The following is a 20,540-nucleotide window of genomic DNA, read 5'->3' on the forward strand; positions in this document are numbered from 1 at the left end:
TCACGTCCTTGGCGTCCTACCTTGCCTGGTAACATTTCAGTGTAAGACACGCCCCCAGAACCCCCCACCGCATCAAAACTTTGCATTCTTGTGATTTTACTTTTTAATTGCCATCCATTTATTCCTCTTTTTTTATACACAAAAATAGCTCAAATCAGCTCGCTTGTTTAGCAACACTGACAAACAACAAAACATTCCAAAAATAAAGCAAAACGTTTTTTCCTCCCACTTTTTCTTCACGAAAGTTGCTCAATAACACGCGCCGCACGAGCTTCACGTTTTGCACGTAGGCTGCGAATTTGCAACGAAAGCAGCGGAAGCAGCAGTGACGATGAATCACAAAACACTCCCAAATGTCTTTTTGGCCATGCGTTGGTCGTAAGGAGATGAGCCAAACAAAACCCTTTCTCCTTGTATTACAAGCGTTATCAAAAGTTTATTACTGAACTTTTGAGAATCACAATATAAAAAAAAGTTTCTAAAAGTTCTGATCATACACTTGTAATCATACCCCAGTCATGTGTTCCATTTCTTAATTGCAAAGACGTCATTCTGCACACAAACTGCAGTGGCGCAAAATGTTGTTAGTCATCATCATCATCATCATCATCATCATCATCATCATCATCATCATCTCCATTACTTCACGTTTGGTTTTATTGTGCTTAGTATTGATACTTTTTTGCATCATCATGATCTGCGTCTTATCACACATGGCGATATTAGTTGGATGTTCTATAAAGTACTATAGCTAATGCAGAGATTTTATGTGTGTACCAGTAGTGACATGCAAAAGAATCAAAAGGAAAAAATGCAAATATGATTGACAACATTTAAAACATAAAATACTAGAGTGAAGCATGAAGCTGCCTGTTTGTTACCATGGAGGACTAAAAGTGACACAATTAAATAAATTTACCATGAAATGTTTTATTAAAATTGCCATTAATTAATTAATTGTTTCATTTATTTGTTAAATATAGAATTAAATAAATCTGATTAATAAATAAATGCACCTTTATATAATTATTCTCTATTTTTTTTCATTATTCTCTATTGAATGAGCTTCCATTAAATGTTAGGCAAGCCTGCTCTCTGTCCACTTTTAAAACTCGTTTGAAGACATTTTTTATTCTTTAGCTTTTGACTCAACATGAGACTGTCGCTGTTCTTCTGGCATACATGTAAATGTGTTTGTGTTTTAGTTTGTGTTTTAATTTCTCGCTAATTTATATTCCACCATATCGAAAGCGTTTTATTACAGCTCCAGCCGTTGTGAAATGCGCTTTTTAAATTAAGTTGTATTGTATTGTATTGTATTGTATTGTATTGTATTGTATTGTATTGTATTGTATTGTATTGTATTGAATTGAATTGTATTGTATTGTATTGCGTTGTTTTCAACTGCAGTACGATAGATGTCCTCAGAGGGTCAGTAGTAAGTCGGAAAACTCGAGTCACCACCGAAGTAAGGCGAAGAAGAAGCTACGACTGTATGGAGGGAAACTTTGACAGTTCGTCGAGTGGAAACGTCGAAATTTCATCGGTAAAGTCAAGACTGTTTTTTTTGGGGGGGGGGGGGGGGGGTCACCCTTTTTATTGTCCAAAGTATGTGTTTGCTGTTGTTTGCATTTCAACAGTGTTTAATGCATTGCGCTTTCTATTCAGGAGTGAACTAGTTATAATGTAAGCCGTCCGAAGTATACAGCACTTAGTGTTGCAATTGTAATTGTGTCCCTAGAGGTTCAGTTGTACTAACATAAGGTAATTCTAAAACACATTTGAGTCGAGCGGTCCTACATTCATTTGACTTGTCATTATCAAACCGTGCCTTAATTGTTTTTCCTGATACCGAGCTTTGAATAATTTCCCTCATAATTAAGTTGCATCAATATGCACAGAAATAATTGAAATCAATTTTGTTTTCATAGCTAATCTGAAAATGCTTTTGGAAAAAAAAACAATGACTTGCTTATCTTGGCTCGTCAGACCGTGTGAGCATCTTTTCTCATGTACAGTTGTACGGTGGAGGGAAGGTGACCTAAGCAAAGTATTTGCGGCTTAAATACACGTCTCATTCCAAAAGTTTCCAACATGTCGATAAACAGCCATTTTTGCAGCGTATAAATGAGCACCATGTCTTTGGAAATGGTCAGCGCACCTGGCACAAGCTGGATATGGCTCTTGAGGAACCGGAGGTCTCTACCCTTACCCTAGGCGTAAAAAGCAGGATTAAAGAAAACTTGCCATCGAATAATTAAAAACTGGACTAGACTGTAATGCAAAAATAGCGTGGCGTCATCTTGCTGGTCCACACTAGAATTACACCCAAAATAAGTAGAAGCCAGAAAAAAAGAAAAAAAAGATTTCTGCAAACTAGCACTACCTGGAAAACCGCAGATGGAGCAGGGTATGCTGTTCAACACATATGCAACTTGAGTTTACACGTGTCCTCTTTCTCCCAGGAATGAGTGAACATTACTCAATAAGCAGGGTATGCTGTACAACAAATATGCAATTTGAGCTTAAACGTGTCCTCTTTCTCCTAGGAATGAGTGAACATAACTCAATAAGAGGCCCATGGAGGGGTGGAAATGGTGGTTGGAGAGGTAAAGGTGGAGGTTGGAGAGGAGGAGGAGGAGGATGGAGGGGTAGACCTTATAGAGGGGGTTTAGGTAGTGGACGAGGAGGACCATACAGAGGAAAGGCTGGAGGTGACAACAGAGCTTCGGCAAGTCACAGCTTTGGCACACATCGGGGTGAGTCTATTAAATTTGGTTTTGAAAAAAAAAAACAAGAACATCTGTTGAGAAAGGAATTCACTAATTGAGGTTGAGGTTTTACCATTCTTCTGCACCCATGTCTTGTCCTGAACCCAGCCTGATTTACAAATGATTACTTCTCACCAGTAATACAAATTGACTGCCTCTAATTACCCGCACTTACAACTCTCTCACCTTGAAAAATATTCACTTGTTTTTGCTCTGAAACCGCCCCCAAAACAAGTTTTTTTCCTGAGCAAAGTGGTGTGCCTTTGCCGTTGTGATTCCTGCACAAATCTAAAGCATTATAATGTAGCAGTTTAAATGATAAAATTAAATAAAAACGTTGAAACCAAACAACAACAAAAAACACAATAGCATTGGATTCATTGAACTGCAAAAAAAGTCAAGGTTTTTCAACTAAATATGTTTGGTGAACTATAACGAAATAGGCACCAGTGGAGTTGGCGGCTTCCGAATTTGACCTGACTAATAAAAGTCCAATTCTAATGTCAATTGCCTTTTCAGCCCTCCATCAGGCCACGCTCGATGCACTGTGCCCTTACAAAGGATGGTCACTCTACTTCACTGATGGTATTTTATGAAGATTACTGTGGGCCTCGTGTTGACAAGATTCACACGTGAAAATCAGGCTTGTCTTTCGGCAGGTTTCATTGAGAGCTCGCCAAATGTGGAGAAAATCAAAGTGTTTGAGAAATACTTTGCCTCCAAGATTGACCTCTATGACAAGGTGGGGTTGTGTTTCTGTCGCTGTGTTGTGGACTGGAGTGGTGACTCGCTGTGCGTTACAGGATGAGATCGAGCGACAGGGCAGCGTACTAGTGGATTACGCGGACCTGATCGCAAACGAGACTGTACTTGCGGCGCTTCCAGCCCTGACTGCCGAGTTGAAAGAGCAACCAGAGGTGATCCTCAACTGTTTGGGAGTGGCCATTCAACAGGTACATGCACGCACAGATGCTTCTTTGTGATTCCTCTGTTGAATGAGAATAATTCTAGCCAAACATGACTGGTAATTGATAATTTACTTGTGCCTAGTTGAAAATGTATCGCAGAACAGATCTATAAGTAGAATAATTATTGGCCCAAAACATAACAAACTACAGTGACTGAGGACATTGACTCAACTGGTGTGATTCAAAATTGGGTCCCAGGGTTGTTCCTAGAGTGTGTCTAGGACAGCTAATGGTGAATAAAACACTGTACAAATAATGTTGATCTTTTATTTTATTTTATCTTGCTTGACAAAGCTGCTAGAAGCGCACCCATGGAAGGGGAAAGAGGAGAAGCGGCAGTAAAACAGGCCAAAATCTCGATGTTAGTGGGTGGGGTAGAACATGAGACATACTTGGTGCGATTTAAACAAATGCGAGAGTTTAGAAATGTGTCTGAAAAGGAGATGTAAACATTTCTACAGGGAGCTGCTCTATTTTCTGCAGGTGGGGCTTTCTAGACTCGTCCAAATAAAGACATGGGAAGACCAGAAAAGCAGCACTTAGCAATAGTCAGGGACACAGCATTTTCATGTTTCTGCCAGAGTTAATGCAGCAGTTATATTGAAGTTCTTTACCCAATATGATACTAAAATCTTGTTATTATGATCAATGTGTGAATTTTCTAATTCAATTTGACCGGTGTCCTCATGCATTGGTTCTGCACGGCATGTTGACTGGCATGTGGATCTAAATTACGCCAAGTATCTCTTCATTTGGTTCATTTAAACCCTATTATTTTGTAAGGCCTCCTTCTCTTGTTGGGAATAAACAGGTGTTAACTGTCGACTTGGAGAAGAAGGCTGCCGAGCTGTCGGCGGACGAGCTTCCTGTGGCTGCGCCGATTACCCACATCCCTCACATCTGTGCAAGGTATGCGGCAGCGAAGCCGTTTCCAGTCGACAGCCACTGTGAATAGAAAAAAATCGACACCCTTTTCAGATGTGCGCTTTTTCAAGAGGCACCCTGAGTTTGAATGAATTCTGAACACAAATAATAAAAGGGTGTGCACGCTTGTGTTTGTAACCACATTGTCTCAGTAGTGTATTTTACTTCCACTCTAGAACAATTTTTTGTTCTTCAAGATTTATTTATTTATTTATTTTTTTTAAACACAAGTTTGAAGAAGGATGTGCCGACTTTTTAATACACGCTATAAGCGTGACTTGTATTGCAGGCTGTACAACTACGAGCCGCTGACGCCACTCCGCACCTTGCGCGCCAGTGTATTTGGCTGCCTGGTGTGCGTAAGGGGCACGGTGGTCCGGGTGAGCAACATCAGGCCTCAATGCACTAGGCTGGCCTTCCAGTGCCTGACGTGCTCCAGCACGCTCTCGCTACCGCTACACCATGGCAAGTATGCCCCACCCACCAAGGTATGGAGGACGCATACACTGAGGTCTTCGTTATATTGGTGGTGGAAGAGTGTCAGACGTGTATGCGTGTTGTCTCGCAGTGTATCCAGCCAGATTGCCGCAGTCGTGCGTTCAGTGCCAGACGGAGTTCCCCTCTTACACACACTGTAGACTGGCAAATCATCAAGTAAGCATCGTACGCGGCACTTTTCAACCCTATGTTGTGTTGTGTATGTATGTGCACCAGGCTTGTAATTGTTTGGGTTTACTCATTGGAGTTGTTTTTCATTTTGGCTTTTTTTTCAAAGCAATTTCCTTTTTATTTTGTTAATGAAAATATGTTTTCCCATTTTAATTGTAGTCCTTTTGTTTTACTTGGTTGACTATAAGAATCTTGTTGTGGATAAATTTGCTCTTTAATGTATTACTGTTTTAAACAGGAATGTTATACAATATGTTGAGATCAGAAATGAACACAAACATTTATCCACAAAGTTGTTGTTTTTTTTTTCCTCTTCAGAAATGGAGTAAATCACTATTTGAAATTTTCATCAAGAAATCATGATGTTCGCTATTTGTTTGTTTTGTTATTTGTTTACACTGAATTAGAAATTCCCTAAATGGCATTGAGACACCACAGTCAACTAGTGGTTAACTTAGCACATATGTGTAGCTAGTGTGTGTGTTGTGGAGGCGAGCAGCAGCATTTTGGACCAACCGGAGACGCTTGATGGAGGATTGGTTGACTCCAAATTAAAGTGCATTCAGCCGAGATATGAAGTACTGTTGAGAAAGCTTTATTGAAATAATACCTGATTAATACCTTTTATTGAGGAAAGAAAATCCCACTACACACCACCAAACAAAATTGCCACATATTACATAATGTACAAAAACGATCTTGTCTCAATTTAAAACAAACAAAAAAAAACAGCCAGTTTAGATGAACACAAAGCTAATATGTTATTTTATCAATGGAAACAGGCAGATACAATTGTGAACCTCTGCCTTCCAGTGGAAGTCTGTTTCATTGTTCTATTTCTTACTTCGCATTGAAATTGAATAATTTCCCAGAGCTCACCACCAGTGTGCTCTGGATAGTTATTGAAAATCATCAAATCACCACGTGATGTCCCACTTACCTCACTGTAACCTCAGCGGAGACTCACTCACAGCAGACTGACTGCTGGCATGACTCATTGCCGTTCTGGTCTGTTCAAATAAACATCAGAATGTTGACAAAAGGCTATTGATGGGTCTGTTAAGAATGTATTTGCTTGTGTGATGGCAGGGTGCAGGAGTTGGTGTGCGGTGAGCAGAGGGAGGCCGGACGGATCCCACGCACCGTAGAGTGCCATCTGACCGCCGACCTCTGTGACAGCTGCGTCCCCGGCGACACGGTGACAGTCACAGGAATTGTTAGAGTCACAAATGATGGTGCGCGTATACGAATATCTGTAATATCTGTACCATTTGTGCGTCTCTTTTCAAACCCAAATTCGATCGCAGTACTCTCTACCGCTCAAAAGTCTGGTCGCGACTCTGTGAGACAATGACGAGAATGCGCGTGATGTCACATCCGCAGTAAGAGCGTGGGAAATTCGAACCTGACTCCAGTCTGACAATTATTTTCCATAGGCTTGCAAGAATAACCACAGAGTTAATCTGCTATTTTAATGATGTGTGTGATAAATGGCTCAACATGGCTTTGGTGCTAGTGTGGAGCGACCCAACCCAAAAGTTGTGGCTTTGATCCTGAGCTCCTGTAACAATGTCCAAGTGTACTTGAGCAAAATGGAGAACCCCCAATTACTTCTGATTCTGTGCCATCCATCAGGTGGTGAAATGAGTATACAGCAGTGGCGGGCGGTCAAGGCCTTCTCTGCTGGCCTAACATAATGAAGAAATCATGATCATATTCTTCACATTGATGTCATATTATATCCTAGCTCAGTAGTCTGTAAGTGTCTTTTGTTCATTATTTTTCCAGCCATGATGTCATAAATGATGCTAATATGAGGGGGATTTATTCAAGTCAGGCTAAGTAGTACATCACTGAAGGCCTACGTATAAAATGCACAGCCCACCACTGGTGAACAGTGTTGAAGCGTTTTGAGAGTAGTACCTTGAAGTTTGAAAAGCGCCATGCGAGGGAAAGCCCATAAAAGCCCATATTAGGCATTAAATGATATATAAACTGCTGACAATTGTGTAGGGGGCAACAGAGATAAGCATTAATATTGCTTTTGTCATCCAGGCACCTCCAGGTGGAATAAGGACCAATGCATGTTCCTCCTCTACATTGAGGCCACGTCAGTCAGCAACACAAAAGGTGCCCTTCTAGTTTCACTTTCAAGTTAGGCGTCATCATCAAGCGGATCTCGTGAATGTTCATTGCAGGTCAGCAGTCCAAGTCTGGAGGCGCGGGGGCGTCCAGCGGCTCGCCTGAGGATCGTCGTGGAGGTGAGGAGTTTAGCCTCAAGGAGCTGTATGCCATCCAGGATATCCAGTCACAGCCTGACCTTCTCAGACTCATAGTGCAGTAAGTGTGCACACCTAAAAGTGAGAATCTGCAGTTAACCTCGTAGGCTTTCTTTTAATGAAATACAGCAGACGAAGCTGCATTTTCAGGCCAGGCTCCAGAGTCGGCATCAGTGCAGGGGCGGCACATAAACTGGTGCTCAATAATTGATCTAAAACTAATTTACGACAAAGGTCAGTCAATAAATAAGATGGTTTTTTTTTTCTGTATAAGGACTTTTAATACAGATAGAAGCTGACTTTTTTTCCCTGCACTGTCCCACATTTTTTCCATCTGTTCACAAGCTTCCGTATTTCTTCAGTATAAAAATTGTTGGACTGATGTCTCAGCCAGTCGCTCACAACACTTTTGACTTTCGTCACTTTCAAACTTCGTGCCTCTTGTGAACGCTTTCAAGGGACCAAAAAGGTTAAAGTCTGAAGGGGGAAAGCGGTCATTGACTGATTCGATCACTTCAGGAGACCTCACATCTTTTAGGCCTCTCTTCATCCTCAACACTGCTTTGTCCTTCTTTAAAGGGACACTTGGATGAGCTTAACATTGGTACTTATATAATAGGTTTGCATGTAAAAATGACATCAGTACTGAAAATTGAGCTTTAGATGGCTTGTTTCTTTCTCGGGCCCAACCAAAACCGTCAACAGTAGCAACAGTTTATATACCATCCATTGAAAACATGTACCTTAACTTGAAATTCTTCAATGTCTTCCTGCTGCTTTCAGATGTTTTTTCTAAATTTGTTGTCTCCTTTCGCCCTCTCCAGCTCTCTGTGTCCTGCCATCTACGGCCACCTGGTGAGCACCACCATCCATTTTGCGTCTTTTCTGCTTGGCCTGTCACTAAGAAGTATTCCCACACGTGCTTTTTAGCTGGTGAAAGCGGCACTTGTGTTGGTGTTGTTCGGAGGACGGCAGAAGCACATGGGCAAGAACAGCGTCCCGGTCAGAGGAGACCCCCACGTCTTGATGGTGGGAGACCCCGGACTGGGCAAGAGCCAGATGTTGCAGGTCCATACAATGCTTGAGAGGATGACACATTCCTGCGTTTTGTTAAAACTGTCACTAAATAATCATATTTTCATTTGTAGGCAGTTTGCAACGTGGCTCCCAGGGGGATTTATGTTTGTGGCAACAGCACCAGCACTGCAGGTAAACTGTCACACCAATTTTACGTGCAGCTCTCGCATTAAGTTTGTCAACCTTTATTGATTTGGGCCTCATCTAAATTGCCTGCAAAAGCCTGCATTTTCCACCTTATTCCCCATGTTTGTTGCTACTCTGTATGAATGACACTGAATGTGTGTGTTTGTGTGCGTGTGTGTGTGTGTTGGGGGGGACAAATTTCCACCTTCTGAAGTTGGTAACAGAGGCCGTAGTAGAGCCAGGACATTGCCTGTTTGTAAGGGAATTAAGTAATAACGCAACAGGGGTGTGAAGTTGAACATAATTCTTGTCCATATTGTGTATCACACTTCTTTTTTTATTTGGGAATATTTTAAATATAAAAGTAGTTAAATTACACTTCCAATATTGTGTTTATTTCTCCAGGTCTAACAGTGAGTTTGTACAGAGATCCAGGAAGTGGGGATTACGCTCTGGAGGCCGGGGCCTTGGTGCTGGCTGATCAAGGTGGGAATGCAGGTGCAAACATGTAAACTCAATTCCATGGAAGTTGGGACGTTGTCTGAAATATAAATATAATAATAAATAATGTTTGACGGTGGCAGAAAACAGTTTGGATTCCAGTGTGCAAATATATGGTAAACATCTGCTGGAGGGAATGGATTAAAAAGTCACTTTCAATATAATGTATTTCCTCTTTCAAGTCATCACACGTGTCTTCTGTTCAGGTTTATGCTGCATTGATGAGTTTGACAAACTAGGCAGCCAGCAGCAGGCCCTTTTGGAAGCCATGGAGCAACAGTCCGTGAGTCTGGCAAAAGCAGGAATTGTTTCCTCTCTGCCCGCCAGAACCTCCGTCGTTGCTGCTGCCAACCCCATCGGAGGCCATTACAACCGAGGCAAGACCGTCTCGGAGAATTTGAAGTACGGCATCGCTCAGTGGCTAGTCACGTTTTCGTGGATTATCACCTCTTTTACACTGTGTGGCCTCATTTTTTAGGATGGGCTCACCGCTGCTCTCCCGCTTTGACGTGGTCTTCCTACTCCTGGACATCCCCAACGAGTCTCATGACCGCCGTTTGTCAGAGCACATCATGGCCAACCGGGCCGGCGGAGGCAAATCCAGAAGCGCCGTCGTTGCCAAGAGCAGCAAGAGCGATGCGGAGACATCTATCTTGCTAGAGCACGCTGACATGCCGCTGTCTGAGCGTTTGCAGGTGAAGTTTCAATCCGATTTGATTTCTGGAGTTCCATTTCACAAAAGAAGTTATCTCATCTCAATCCACTTTACATATGAAGCACACGCCTCAGAAATTAGGTGAGCAGGAACTAAGTCACAGCACAGGGGCAGGAAGAAACCTCCAACATACCCGTAACTCAATGTGGTGCGGCTGTCTTACTCAACCTGTTGGGTTGAGAGGGATTGTGGAATGTAACGAAATGCTGTAAAATAATAACCATTTAATCAATTTGGCGTAGTGATGGGTGATATGACGATATTAGATGGTTAAGGATTTGAACTGGTTGACGATATCACAAAGCCGAAAGATCGTGAGATTCTATATAACAATACAACTCGTTTTCTATAGCGCATTTCACAACAGCTGGAGCTGTAACAAAGCGCTTTCCATATGGTGTAATATAAATTAGCGGGAAATTCGAACACAAATTAAAATACAAACAAGAGATACCAGAAGCACCGGCTCAGAGCCGCTCACGCGTACGCAACCAACCGATCACAGCACACGCAGTGCACCCCACCTGACATTCCCTCCTCCCTGTTTGTTTGTGTGTCGGCAAGCCATGGCGGAAAGTCACCACAAACCAGAACTGGTTCCCAAAAAAAAACTCAACATCCAGTGTGGATTTGGTTTGGCTTTTCCCCGGAGGACAAAGCGCAAACCAAAGTCATTTGCAGAGACGCCGTTCGGATGGCAACACGGCGAACCTGTTTACGTGATTACATGCGGCGGCGGCGGCGGCGGCACCCAAAACACTACGGCGACAGTCAAACCAAACGGAGACCAGAACACACAGCAGCCGTCGGGGCCAAGCCAACACAACTCACGGTTACACAACTGGGGCACTCCATATGTTTAATAAATGCAAGCGGTGGAAAGAAGTAACTGAGGCAGTGACTTATTACTTTGCTAAAGACTGGACTCCTTTTAAAAGAGTCGAAAGAAAAGCAGGACTTTGAAAACCGTTCAAAGCACTCCACCCGTGCTATGAGCAGTAATCTTACGCTGGCGTTATGTTAGCTTTTATGTTTATGTTCACTGCACATGTAATTTAAACTAAAACCTGTTCAGAAAGCTTAGTTGGCTTAAAATATCAGTTTTTGCATGATTTATTTTAGGGTTTTATATACATTTTAGATATGTTGAAAATGGTCAGAAATTGTCTAAAAAAACGATGTAAACAAATCAATACAGAATCGTGATGAAATCATGATTTTATTTATATTTTTGCCATATTGCCCACCACTAGTTTGGCGGAAGTTGTGTTGGGATCGGATTGGCTCTTGGTAACCATGAGCATTTTTGGATGGAACACTTCAAATGCTACGATGATCTGTTCCCCCAAGCGCCCTGCTTTCGTCTAAATCTAAAAACGGCAAGTCCTTTTGTGTTTAAAGATCCCAGCAGGTGAAGCAGCCGACCCCATTCCAGCGTCCTTGTTAAGGAAATACATCAGCTACGCTCGCCACTATGTTCACCCCACGCTCTCGGCGGAAGCAGCGCAGACGCTTCAGGACTTCTACCTGTCGCTCAGGTCCCAGTCGCGAGCCGCTGACACCACGCCCATCACCACCCGCCAGCTGGAGTCTCTCATCAGACTCACTGAGGTAGCCAACAACATGTCATTGCGGATGTCGAATCGTGTTGAATAGAATAAATTCATGAGTGCTTTTTCTGTGCAGGCGAGAGCCAGAATGGAGCTCAGTGAGACGGCCACCAAGAGCCATGCGGAGGATGTAGTTGAAATTATGAAACACAGGTACAGCAGGGGGTGTCACGGTGGCCGACTGGTTAGCACCATGACCTCACAGTGCAGAGGTCGTGAGTTTGATTCCGGATTTTGCATGTTCTCCCCGTGACTGTGTGGGTTTCCTCCGGGTATTGTGTACTGTGAGGTGCTGTGTACATTTAATATGTATTATTAATTAATTGGCTAATTCAGGAGGTCCTTGACTTACGCGGTACTCGACTTCATGACGCCCGAGTCTCTTCCACCCTTTCCATACGTATCAGATTTTTTACAATATGACCGCAATCTGAACGGCTAGGTTGCATATAGCCCTTATTGGCGCCGTCCAAAGCCCAAAATGCGCACCGCATGGGCGGAGGGAGAGTGCTTGGAGCTGGGAGATTTTTGTTGAAATTTGTTTTGAGTAACAGTATTGACTTTATATTTGACTTTAAATGAATCCCAATTAAACCATAATTCACAATTCAGACACAAAGATCAATTAATTTTTCACGGACGGCAGTGACATAATCTTTAGTGACGTCATCTCCATGAAATGAAATCGAAAAGCCTCGCCTCATCATTACCCCCCAATACTATATTTCTAACTTCTATCGAATTTCTCCAATGTAGAAATGCCCCAACACTCTGAACCACATTTACTTCTGTAAACACTACACCCTGAGTGACATTGTCTCTTCATCTGATCTGCTCATGTTGGTCACTTTGTGGACGCACATGTTCACACATCAGTCGCATTTAGAATGTTACTTGAACGCTTACGCAAAAACATTTTTTCACATAATGACCCCACCTCTCTCAACATTTATGTTAAGTACTTTTTTTCTAAATTTATTTTATTATTATGAGGTATAATGCATGTTTTTGGATATTTATTTTGAGATTTAAGGGGTATTAAAGGATTCATTCTGACTTACGTGGAAATTCAGGTTGCATCGCCAACGTAGGAACGAAGTTCGTTCGGAACTTAAGGACCTCCTGTATAGTATTTTTGAAGTAAACAGTTTGACATTTTCTCTCCACTTTTTCCCCCTTGTCATCTACAAATAGCTTTGTCTAAATCTTCCCTTTTTTTATACTTAGTCTGTGCGCTGTGCGATTCTCAGTCATCCTTAATAGTGTTAGCCCACACGTTAAGATTTCGAACCCAAGAGGCCATTTGGATTGAAGTTGAAACCTCTTTTAACAACCAAATCACTTATCAACCTTATCACTTGCTTATATTCAACTTGCGTGGATCTCCCTTTTAAAAAACAAACAAAAGTTTGCTGACCCCTGGTCTTGTGCGTGCTTTTCTGTGGGGTTTTGAGACAATCAAAAGGGTAATTAGCTAGCAAGACGTTCCTTTCTTGGTGCCTTCACACCTCTGTGCTGTTGTGTGTTTTATTTGTGCAGCCTGGTTGACACATACTCTGACGGCCTGGGCAATCTGGACTTTGAGCGCTCGCAGCTGGGAGCGGGCATGAGTCAGCGCGGCGCCGCCAAGCGACTCATTGGCGCCCTGCACACGCATGCACAGCAGACTAATCAGAAACAATTTGACCTGCAGACCATTCGATCTGTGGCGGAGAAGCTGAACATAAAGGTACACTTTCCAATAAACTAAGCAACACACATGTAAACCAGACTTCCCAAATAAAAACAGCAATAAAACTAAAACAAACACACATTTATCATTCCAAAATTTTACTCCACAACAGAAATATACATATACAGTCATTTCATGAGTGCTTCCAGCTTGTTGTTGTACAGTGAAAATGTCTTTTTACATTTAACCACTTCTGCCTCAATGTGATTCTTCTTCACTTCTGTTGCACATACATGCAGTCATTGATATACACTGTAATTCTTTTTTTTTTTTTTTTTTTATTGGGCAGGTGATGGACTTTGAAGGTCTGGTGAGTTCTCTGAATGAACAAGGTTTCCTTTTGAAGAAAGGAACCAAGCTGTACCAACTTCAGACCATCTGACAACCCAACCAGGCTTTATGGTCACTCAATTTAGAACTGTAAAACTACTGACAGGCAGTCTGTTCTTCAATCTGGCCCACCATGCATTATCATTATCAAGAATCTTGTAATATTTGTTGCTTTAATCCAGAGGCTTCTTCTTGAAATTGGTTCGTTACAAAGTATTTATTAGAATGATTGGTTCATAAGTGATTTATTGTAAATATAATAAAAGAAAATATGCCAACTGCATTAATTTATATGTAACTAATTCTGATTAAATTATACTCAATACAATTTAAAATAAGTGTCAATTTACATACGCATTTCATTTATTATTAATAGTAGGAGTATCAATTTCCTCATCTGCAAATCCTTCTGTTTTCACAATCTAAAGTGGCCTTGAGCATAAATTTTGCTAAGATTCCAGCTATTTCAACGACATGAATGTGAAATTAATTTCTATGGATTGTTGTTCTTGAAAGCATTATTTTTTATTTGACTAGCACTATAGCACTGTTACAATTTTTATGAATAAGACCAGAGGGTCGAGGCCGGAGAGCAGCGAACTGACCGGCAAAAAAGGGTCAAGTGCCCAGCTCTGCAGTAATGTTTTATTAAAACGTGTGTTCCTTTCTTGTCACTAAGCAATTTGATGTTGTTTTTTCCAAATGGATTATCACATGAATATTTCATTTAACCATATAAAATATTTTTACTCGGCACCAACTAAGAATGTAGGCGTGTACCGTTAGCGGGTGTGGCGTCGAACACTTCCTTATTGCGTGGTGAATCTTGTTTTGCGGCTATTTTGCAATGGTTCTACGACATTGCCTGCATGCGCATCGCTTTACGGCAGCATGGCGGCACGCTTGCACTAGTTGGACCTCGGTCGGCCTTAACCTGAATTTCGACATGGTCCGACGAACAGATTACTTGCCGACCGAGTGCAGGTGAATATGATGATTTTGTGTTTGCGGAGCACTCCCGTGCCGCTGTGCCGCAAGGCTGCCGAGTGTTTGCTGTCCGCGTGGCGCGGGGCTCCGTGTCGGCTGGAAACGGCGACGACACGGCGGATGCGCCGGGCAGCACCTGTCACCACGGCTGGGGCAAGCTCATGGAACCTCAGTCTCAGAGGGGCGGACCGCCGCGCTCCCCGTCAATTCGGCCCGCTTCCGTCGAAATGGTGGAGGCCGTGCCGGAACCTGCTCGTGCTACACGGAGGTCACGGCCGCTTGGTGATTAACTCCCGGGCTCTCCTGTCCACCAGTGACCGAGGGCTCAGCGGGAAGAACGACCAGCAACCGGACGCGCAGGGGGGCGGGCTGTTTAAGTTTAAAGAACTGGTAAGCAACAATGTGTGTGGAATTGTTTAAAACGGCCTTCTCCAACTTTTGGCATTCAAGGGGACATTTTTCTCAGGATTATGACATGATGGCAACACCAATGAAACTTGACTTCCATGTGTACTCCAAAATGTCAAGTTGCCTGTTTTCAAGAAAAGAAAGTCAAAATGTTGTGTTAACAAATTCTTTTTTGTTGATTAATAGATTAAAAAAATTTAATCTTTCCAAAAACAAATATGTATTTTTTAGAATGAACAGTTGCATTCCTTTTTTAGATTTAAATTGGAATCTTTACATTATAAAGTCATACATTACCCCAAACTTTAATACACATGTTTTAATGGCAAATTGACTGTTTGTGGGAGAGGAAAAAAAGCCATAATGTTATGGTAAAAAAGTTAAAAAAAAATGTTAACGTCCAAGATTTGTATGAATACAAATTCGCACTGTTTTAACAGCTATTTTTTTTTTTTTTAAATAATGCCATGAGATGATACTAATTCACTAACAAAATCCCCCAAATTATGAAGTAGTGAATAGCACACTAATATTTTAAATGCATTACCATATAAAGGAATACACAGCAGGTTTGGTTCATCTATGAAGTTAATTACTGCCTGACAGAATATGCATCCTCTCCGTTTGTCTGGAAAAGAGGATACCTGCTGAAATTCACTACACTTCACATTCACTGCTATGTTATCAATAGCTATTTCTTTGCAACACTTTTTTATACATCAATTGCAAATGTGCATAACTAATGTTTTAAATTATAGTGATTAATTTCCTGAATGAAATACAGTTCTGGCTAGTGCAAGCATTTTTTTTGCCAAACATTGTTGATAAGAAAAATAAAATCAAACACAAACATGCATCTTCTTTTCTTTGGATGAAACAATCACGATTAGTAAATGGCCCACCGTGTTAGAAAGCCTGCATTGTTAAGCAGTTTGTGGTTTCTTGCTGTTTGATCCAATGAAAGCACAGTTATTCAGATGTCGAACTTTGTGAGTGGTTTTTAAATGCATCTCAAGTCCAATGCAGAACGCGTGTGACTTTTTGTTTTACTTTTGCTTCTGCCGACAATGACCAAAAAAAACAACAAACAAAAAAACGTAATCAGTACGTGCTCTCTAAAAGGAGCCCACCATCTGTAAGTTGCCACTTAAATTTGATCACACAGGAAACATCTCACTTCCTCAAGCCTCTTCCTTTCATATCGTGTTTGATTACTTAAAATTCACAATGGTCACGTCATTAAAAAAGATTGTATTGTAAAACATTCATAATATTACAAATGCTGAAATGCGAATACTTTTCCACCCGTTTCGCCTACATTTAATGTGCCCTCTGGCAATCGGGTTACAGATTTTTTTTTCCAGTGAGTGCTCATGCAACCGATTGTCACAAAAAAATAGTGCAAACGGCATTAATGTGTAATAATAATGCGTTAATAAAAATGAACTAGTGAGTTAATGAAAAATTAATGCGTTAAATTGCACAACCCTAAATTTAAATATTTAACAAGGAATATAACTTGTATAACATCTTGTGTTCTAGAATACTTAAAAAAATAGGATTTTTTTTTTTCCAAATGACACATCATTTGTCATTAAAAAATATATTAATCATTTATTGCCCTTTTTAATTTTTTTTATTACATACCCCACAAGTTGTTCCGGCCAGTAACACCTGTTTGAGAAGCACTGATCTATTAAATGTCAAATTTCATCACACAGTACGAGAACCCGTGGACCGTTCCCAACCTGCTGTGCGTGTGTCGGATCGTCTTGGCTCCTTTCCTGGGTCACCTGATCATCCAGCAACACTTCCACATCAGCCTGGCACTCTTTACCTTGGCTGGAGCCACTGACCTGGTAACATGCACGGGCATGGCGTACAAAAACACAACTGTGCCTGTACATAACGTGAACCCGCTTCGCAACACTACTAAACACAAGGCCATTCAGGAAAACAAAATATTTTGGTAGTTTTTTGCTTGTTGTTTTATGGATTCACACAATGCAAGCTGTGCCATTTAGTTTTTTGCCTCTCAAATGCAGGTCATTTGTAAGTCGAGGTAAGACAGGAGAAGCATGTCAAAAGCTGAGGTAGTTGTGGCACTCCTTTGTTGATTCTGACAGAAAACTGTGAATTCATCTATAATTATTCAGCAGATAAAACCAATTGCACATATTTGTTGATTGTGTGTGTGTCTCCCCCTCAGCTGGACGGTTACATCGCCAGGACGTGGCCTACGCAAAAGTCGGCCTTGGGAAGCGCCCTGGACCCACTGGCGGATAAAATCCTCATCAGCATTTTATACATCAGCCTCACATATGCAGACATCATACCAGGTTTTAAGTCACGTATGCCTCGAGTTGATCAGATGTGCCGTGGTGAAATGAGGTTGAATCAGTCAGCCCATCTTGTGCCTAATGTTTGTTCTCTCTCCTGCAGCGCCACTGACAGCGCTGGTGGTTTTCAGGGACATCGGTTTGATTGCTGCAGTCTTCTGGGTCAGATACAAGACGGTGCCGCCGCCGGTGAGACTTTTTGACTTTATTTAATTGTTGTTGCAACTTTAAAAAAAAGTCTTGTTTGTATGTTGTCTCTTTGCCACCTGCAGGTGACCCTCAGTAAGTTTTTTAACCCGTGCTACACCACAGCTCAACTCAAGCCGACGCTCTTCAGCAAGGTGACACTCGCTGTGTAAATTGCGTCACATTAGTTATTTGTGGCTTTTATGTTTCATTAATTGAAAGTAATATAAGGTGGAAAAAATGGATTTTTTTTGTCATAGTTTTATCACCGGTAGAGAAGTCTGTGCCCCCGTGACGGATTTAGATGAAACCAATAAAATCAAAACATATATATGGTAATAAATTGTTTCTTCATTTCCATGCTTTGTGCATTTGCATTAATTGGCTGTTCATTTGTTTTGTTTTTAGCCAGTTTACAACATTAAATACCGAAAGAGATTAACTGACCTTCGGAGACTTCAAATAGACTTTCCACATTGCTTTTCGTGTCTTGATCTGTTTTTATTGATCGGTAGGTGAACACGGCCATCCAGCTGGTTCTGGTCGCGGCGTCGTTGGCGGCTCCAGTCTTTCAGTACACCGACAGCATCCTGCTGCAGGGCTTGTGGTAAGACTCCAACAGCGCCACCCACTGGTCTCCACCATCCCACCTCAACTTCTGATTGCGTTGCTGTAATCTACACCTCGTGTGCTGAGGCACTTTGAAGGAATGTTGACCGTGCATTCTGCATGCAGACCTAGCTGTAATTCATCTGGAGCGTCATCCTCGACCTTGTCTCTGGGAGCAAATTTTCAAGCATATGGTCTTCCAGGGAAGAGCGCTTTACCCCTGTTTTGACGGTCCGTCCTCCGTCCGCCACCTTTGTTCCATGTATTCGCGTAGCACAGTTTCTCCCAGTCAATGCTACGACAGCCTTCGCTTCAAGAATAATCAAAGACAACGTTTACAATAAATGTACAAAGCCGCCTTCTTGAGTACTTAGATGCGACAAACTGCAGCAAATTGTGATGTCCGGGAGGGATGGACTGTTTCGTCCCTGTGGCGGGATGCCCATTTCTTCTATACCTGTCTTCTGGGAAAAAAAAACAAAAAACAAAAAAAAAACGTGCACGACAATTTCAACTGTAAGTTCTTTGACCTAAGGCTGGGCAAGATGGCTCAAGAAGTGTATCAAGATATAAGTATTTAATACTGGTCAATATATATATATATATGAGTAAGAATCCAACTCAGCATCGAGCGCAAATAGTCAAATTCCCTAGACTCTGCTTTGGCTTGTTACCAATATTTTTATTGGTGATTGGAGGGAGGACTGGATCGCATAAAAGGAATTTCAATTAATTTTAATGGGAAAAGTTGGTGTGTTTACAAGAGTGACCATGGAACAAATTCAATTTTATAGGAGTCTAGTACTGTAATTTGTATCTACGTGTTGCAGGTTTGTCACGGCTGTGACCACCGCGGTGTCGGGCTACAGCTACTGGCACTATGGACGTAAGACCGTCCAGGTGCTGAACACTAGGTCTCCATGATGATGGCAAAAATCACTCGCTAACTCAGATGAATGAGAGTCGGCGGAGTTTGCCGGAGGAATGAGCCGAACACGCGAAAGCCGGATGACAGCCAAGAGTAGTGTGAACAAACAAGTGGCTGCTAAGGCGTCGCCATGGCAATGACTCGCCGCGGATGGCCATGCAGCAGCCAATCCACTGGACATACTGTATGTAGAAAGAGCTTCTTCTATTTTTACACAGTCACAGCGATCGCAGCCTCATCATGTATGAATGTTTGATATTTCAATAAAATACAAAATATGTTCAATGTGAATGTTGTCTTGAGTGCAATTAATACCTGATAGCTGAGAGAATAACACAACTTAAAAAAACACAAAAAAAAATGTTTTCCAGTCAAACTCTATACACAATTAAATAAAACATGCTCCATTACTCTCTCTTGTTTTCAGTTTAGCCTCAATACTCCTAATTGATTTCATCCATGTGACTTTTGGATACATTTTCCAAAATGGATGGCCCTTTTTGTAGAAGCAGAAAAAGTACACCTCTGCCTGGACATTAGCCACCCTGGAAGGCAAGTGTGTTGGGAGACACCTTGAATTAAAAAGTAAACTCAGAAGAAAATCAGACCGTATAACATGTTGCGCAAGATTGTATAGGTAAAAAAAAATGTGATGTTATAATTAAAATCGTGATGTGCTAGAAAAAAAGTTTTTTAAGCATCTAAAACACATTTCGCGATAGGGGCACAAAGCTGTCACCGATTACGGTTTGCTAGTGACCAGTACAATTTAAATTTAGATGTATTAATTTCATGGATAAAAGGGAGGCTGCCTTTCAAAATATCTGGTCAAGAATGTTTTGGATTCCACAAATAAATCAACCTAACGTGTATATTTGTATTCTGTTTGTATGCTTCTGTGTGTGTGTATGTTTGTTTACATGTTATGTTTACATGTTATTTGTGCGTATATAACTAAACAGTCACAAGAAGCATGTCCCTTGAAATATTAATGAATTTATTTTATTTAAATGGGATGGAACTGGGCACTTGGGCCACCCTGAGAGATGAAAAAAAGTTGACTTCACCTGTCCTCATCTTTCCTTGTTTTAACCAAATTTTATTTAACAGTGAATAGGTTTGACTTTTTCTCCAATCGGGTTGTCTGCGTAAAACAAAAATGTATCATATTCAATATAGTTCATGTTTTCACACCAAGTATAACAAAGCTATGGAACACCATGATGACATCTGTAATGCACACAAACAGAAACATCTTTGGAAGATACCAAACATGAGATTTACCTTAATAAAACCAAATAAAAAAATGTCCATTGACGGTACATTGTCAACATTTTATATTTGCAAGAAGAGTTGTGGATGATAACCTTCAGAAAGTGTG

The 20,540-nt window shown here is 41.4% G+C and overlaps 2 protein-coding genes across 4 annotated transcripts; both read left to right on the top strand.

Annotated features, from left to right (window-relative positions):
* Positions 1–1,422: 1,422 nt before the first annotated feature.
* Positions 1,423–14,376, top strand: mcm8 (minichromosome maintenance 8 homologous recombination repair factor). 3 transcript variants are annotated; one of them, XM_088305164.1, is made up of 21 exons: positions 1,423–1,546; positions 2,550–2,759; positions 3,291–3,356; positions 3,431–3,513; positions 3,575–3,724; positions 4,551–4,648; positions 4,953–5,151; positions 5,232–5,317; positions 6,422–6,567; positions 7,388–7,462; positions 7,531–7,672; positions 8,436–8,466; positions 8,542–8,679; positions 8,760–8,820; positions 9,220–9,312; positions 9,522–9,717; positions 9,794–10,010; positions 11,432–11,641; positions 11,717–11,793; positions 13,180–13,369; positions 13,662–14,376. In XM_088305164.1, the coding sequence occupies exons 2-21, from the start codon at positions 2,552–2,554 to the stop codon at positions 13,752–13,754; spliced, it is 2,559 nt and encodes an 852-aa protein (XP_088161290.1). In that variant the 5' UTR covers positions 1,423–1,546; positions 2,550–2,551; the 3' UTR covers positions 13,755–14,376. The 3 variants fall into 3 exon arrangements, with proteins under 3 accessions (XP_088161290.1, XP_088161291.1, XP_088161294.1); XM_088305165.1 differs by having other exon boundaries at positions 9,220–9,300; XM_088305168.1 differs by lacking the exon at positions 3,291–3,356.
* A 156-nt stretch (positions 14,377–14,532) lies between these two features.
* crls1 (cardiolipin synthase 1) lies at positions 14,533–19,450 on the top strand. The gene is made up of 7 exons (XM_088305169.1): positions 14,533–15,079; positions 16,819–16,956; positions 17,307–17,436; positions 17,540–17,625; positions 17,709–17,777; positions 18,138–18,229; positions 19,062–19,450. The coding sequence occupies exons 1-7, from the start codon at positions 14,693–14,695 to the stop codon at positions 19,153–19,155; spliced, it is 996 nt and encodes a 331-aa protein (XP_088161295.1). The 5' UTR covers positions 14,533–14,692; the 3' UTR covers positions 19,156–19,450.
* The last annotated feature ends 1,090 nt before the right edge of the window (positions 19,451–20,540 follow it).

This window comes from Idiotropiscis lumnitzeri, chromosome 9, assembly GCF_059441095.1.
Source record: "Idiotropiscis lumnitzeri isolate Australia: NSW breed Sydney's pygmy pipehorse chromosome 9, RoL_Ilum_1.0, whole genome shotgun sequence".
Lineage (NCBI taxonomy): Eukaryota > Metazoa > Chordata > Actinopteri > Syngnathiformes > Syngnathidae > Idiotropiscis > Idiotropiscis lumnitzeri.